At 55.4% G+C, this 4175-nt stretch overlaps 1 protein-coding gene across 1 annotated transcript; it reads right to left on the bottom strand.

Annotated features, from left to right (window-relative positions):
• Positions 1–1299: 1299 nt before the first annotated feature.
• LOC127594422 (casein kinase I-like) lies at positions 1300–2108 on the bottom strand. The gene is given in 2 exon segments (XM_052056295.1): positions 1300–1388; positions 1391–2108. Coding segments are annotated over 2 exon segments (807 nt in total).
• Between the last annotated feature and the right edge of the window lie 2067 nt (positions 2109–4175).

Here is a 4175-nt window from a genome sequence, read left to right as displayed (position 1 = left end):
CATGCGGGGCAAATCGTGGGCCGTGAACGCGTCGAAGAGCAGGTCTTGGGCCTGTTTGACCTCCTGCCAATACTTCTTCCAGGGGTGGACTTCGATGGGGGCGTAGCACTGGCTGTTGAAGGTGTGTACTGCGAGTTCATCCTCTCCAGCTCCTCTAAGTCCAGGATGGCTCCAGTGTCCAGGTTCCTGAGCTCGACCTTTTCGAACTCTCTAAACTACATTATCTGCGGCTGCAGCGGGGCAGTGATAGCCGTTGTCGTTAATCATTTGAATGGAAGAACGGCAGACCGGACTCAAGGCCGCCGCGGAGGCAGTCGCTCAGCTGCACGCCCGCCTGGCCGCGCTTCAGCAGCAGGCCGCTGCGGACAAGGCTGCGCTTGAGAGTCGCGTCGCAGGGCTGGAGTATGAGCTGGCCGAGAGCAAAGCGGGGCAGACGCACAAATTGCAGGAATTGGAAATTCGCCGTTTAGATCTATAACAATAGAATACACGGCTAAAGAGCGAGCTAGCCGAGCGGGAGAAGGGACAGGCCCGCCAGGAGGACCAGGTCTGCTGCCTCCAGAGGAGCCTCTAGGCTCTGCGACATGAACTTTGTGCAGAGCGGGAAGTGGCAACTGCATTGCAAGTGGCTCTAGATCAGCTACGAAAAACATCATCGCAAACTTAAAAAGACCTCCGCTGCAGGTTTTAAAGCGCGGTCGAACAGGCCCAAGCCACGCAGACGCATCTTGATCTGCTGGAGGCCAAAAGCGGGCCTTACAAGAGCAGTTGGAGAGCAGGCCCTAGACCGAACGGTCTGCCCCCACCGAGAGGGTGGACTGGTAAGAGAAAGAGGCGCTGTTTCAGATCGAAATCAGCTAGAGAGACAAACTGGTCCGGCTGCTCAAAGAGGGAGCTGGAGCAGTCGAACGCTGAAAAGAGGATTTTGTACGAGACGGTCAACCGAAAGGGCCGGGCGGAGTCGAGCGTGCGACGGGAGATGGCCCTCGAAAGGGAGGTGGTCAGGATCATGCAGGACATCCGGCTGCTCATGATCGGCAAGCCTGGCCGCTCCAGAGACAACGCAGCCCAGTCTCGTCTGCTGTCGAAGGAGCGGCTGTTAAGGGCCAAGCAGGCTGAGCTGCACAGCCTTCGGGCCAGTAATGATTCATAACACTGAAAATCACGGTATCAACTTCAATATTGTTGTTTTTGGATATGCATGGTCGATTTGGATCTTTCTTTGCCCGGAACCCAGTCGAACAGTCCATCGTTCTTGGCTCCGATCTGCTTTAGGGCCGCGAGCAGGAGAGTCCGGAATTACTCGTAGGGTGGCACCTGCTCGTACTTCAGTTTCCTGGCTGACCCGATGAACTCGGCCATCTGAGGAGGCAGGTTCTCGCATAGTTCCGCAGGGGCGTGCTCAGCTTTTTGTCGCGGATCATGTCGTCGCGAGATTTCTTTTCGATCTGCCGCAGCCCTTGCCAAGGCAGCTTGCCTTTGGCCAAATAGACCATCACGTACCCAATGCCCTCCAGATCATCTCGACGGGACTGTTGGTAGCCTTGGTGGGTGGCGATACTGGTGTAACGGGCGGTGCCGGTCAGCTTTTTGCCCGAGCAGAAGGGGATGTGCTTTCCGTCTCGCATGTAGTGTTTGGCCAGGCCCAGGTCGATCATATAGATCGTGCGGGGGTCGGTTCTGCCAGCCAGGAAATTTTACGGCTTGATGTCGCGGTGCAAGTAGCCCTGGCCATGCAGGACCTCCACCCGCTCCAGCATCTGCAGGCCTACCATGACACTGGTTTTTAATGAGAATTACTTGTTAAATTTCTGAAACAGATCTTAGATTGATTGACCCAGTAGATCCAGAACAATGTAATTATGGGCTCCCTACGAAGAGGACGCGTAGCATTTGGGCACGCCTCTCACGCCGGCCAGTATCTTGTAAATTTTAGCTTAGAAAAATACCTGTGGATCCTTAGCCGACTTTTCTTCAAATTTTATGGCGTATAGCTGGCGGGTGACGCTCGATTCTGCGAGATATATGTCGCCGAAAGACCCGCGGCCAAGTCTGTCTTTGACAACCAGTTGCTTGCAGACCGTTTTCCCAGACAATTTCACAGTCATATATTTTTTAATTTCCAGAATATAATATAAAAAATATGTTTTCTAAAATGCTTGCTAATTCCCTGCCCATACACATTTCAAGCTAATATTTCCTGCCCATTCACATTTCAAGCTAATTTAGTTATTATTTTGTTAAATAAGATCATTATTTGTTGACCGATGCTAGATGTCCTCAATCCCTTTGTAGATGACATGCCCCCCGGTCCTGGCGAGCCTGCCCTCGAAGCGCTGCTCTACCTCGCCTTCTCGCACATCATCTGCCCGGCCTCACCCCCCGATGCAGTCAGGGCCCAGCTCCCCGCCTTCAAGCAAGCAGTCGAGCTGTCTCTTCAGCACTAGACACTGCTGCAGCAGGCAGGCCAGGCCGCCCTGCTGCACATCCTTCAGACAGGCGACCGCGCCCTCGTAGACCAGGCAGAAAAGGTGCTTAAGAGGTGGGCTGCTGACAGCGAATTCAGAGTAAAGGCCAGGATGGAATGCATCTCCCGCAAGGAAAAGCCAGCAGTGCTGAAGGAGCGGATTCAGGAGCTAGTGCAGAGTGTACCCCCTGCGCTTATTCCTGCAGTCATAAAGCACATCCCGTTTTCGGCCAGCCTTCCGACCTCCCTCTTCGGCAGTGCACCCGACAGCCTCAAGCAGATATCTATTGCCAGCTGCTGCTCCAGGGCAAGGCAGGGCTGAAGGTGGTCCAGCCCGCCCTTTAACTAGCATTGGCACTGGGCTTCCAGCATAGCCATCGGCTTATGATTGCCATGCTCGGGGCCTGGGCCTAGACACTATCAGGGCTGTGCTCGAGACCTTTTTTGACAGTGAACATTCCAGCGTGCCGGGGGTGGAGCTGGCGGTCAAGGAATACCTGGAGAGGAAGAAAGATCAGGCCAGGCTGCGGGACAGCATGCAATTTCGCAGGCAACGACTGTCCTCCAAGCGCAAGGCCAAGAACGTGCGGTTGTTTGAGCCAGACGACACGCAGTCAGGTCAGTTCAAAGGCGTCAGCAATGCAGACTTGGTGAGGCTATAAAGGGCATTTATAGCTTTTGTGTCTGGTTGGCGGAAAGGTCAGGGTTTTGGGGCTGGACCAACTGGTCGGACGTGTGATCAACACCAGTACTCGCGTGCTGAATTCACTGCCGGCTTAAATCAGAGAAGGGCTGGTCCACTTAGTGCTCAGCTGCCGGCAGGACCCCATGCCGCCTCGAATGTTCTATTTCTTGAAAGAGGCGGGGCACTAGCCTGCCCGGACAGCAGGCCAGCCTTTGCTGCTGGAGGGGGTGGAGGACTGGTCGGGGTTCGATAGCGAGTTTGTCAAGCATGACATTGTTACGGTGCTTTAATTGACTGAGCGGGGGTCGGCTAGGCGAGCCCCGGCTGCCCCGGTTGCCCCGGCTGCCCCTGTTCCCAAAGCAAGGCGGAAGAGTCCAGTCCGGGAGGGCGCAGGCGAGGCCAGCCGGGGTGGAGGTGGTATTGCCCGAGCTGTGAAATTGGAATAATTTGATAAAATGGTAACAGAAACCATGCTTGAATTGCACGCGAGTATTATGGTCTGCTTCGTGCAGTGCCGGAGCCAGCCGATCCACGCCTTCCGCCAGGAACTGATCGAGGTCCTGCCGGGTTCCAGCTAGAGAGTCCCAGGTTACACGAGATCGAGCGGCGCAACGAGGCATTGGAGCAGCATGTGCTCGAGCTGGAGGAGGAGTTCGGTCGGTTGCACCTGGAGAAGCAGTAGCTCGAGAGCAAGACGAGGAGCTGCTCGATGACATCAAGGTGCTACAAGAAGAGCTGATGCGCATGGAGGCCATCGTGAAGAGCGAGAACAAGCGGCTACTGTTCGAAAGGACGACATCGAGCAACACCCTACCGGGGCAGGAGCGGGGGCTGCTGTTCCTGTCGAGCCTAACCCACTTCGACCGGCAGGAGGCTGCGCCGGATCACTGAATTTTGTAATCATTATCATTATGCCAGAAAAGGAGCTGACTCTCAAGACGGTCAGCTAGTTCTGTGGGTTCCTGCGCAGGGCAGAGCCCGACTCCTACGCCCGCCTCCAGGACGTCCTGGCCGCCTACCGCC

The sequence above is a fragment of the Hippocampus zosterae genome, unplaced genomic scaffold, assembly GCF_025434085.1.
Source record: "Hippocampus zosterae strain Florida unplaced genomic scaffold, ASM2543408v3 HiC_scaffold_131, whole genome shotgun sequence".
NCBI lineage: Eukaryota > Metazoa > Chordata > Actinopteri > Syngnathiformes > Syngnathidae > Hippocampus > Hippocampus zosterae.
Note: the sequence above shows the minus strand (reverse complement) of the source record. Positions and strands in the feature narration are given on the sequence as shown.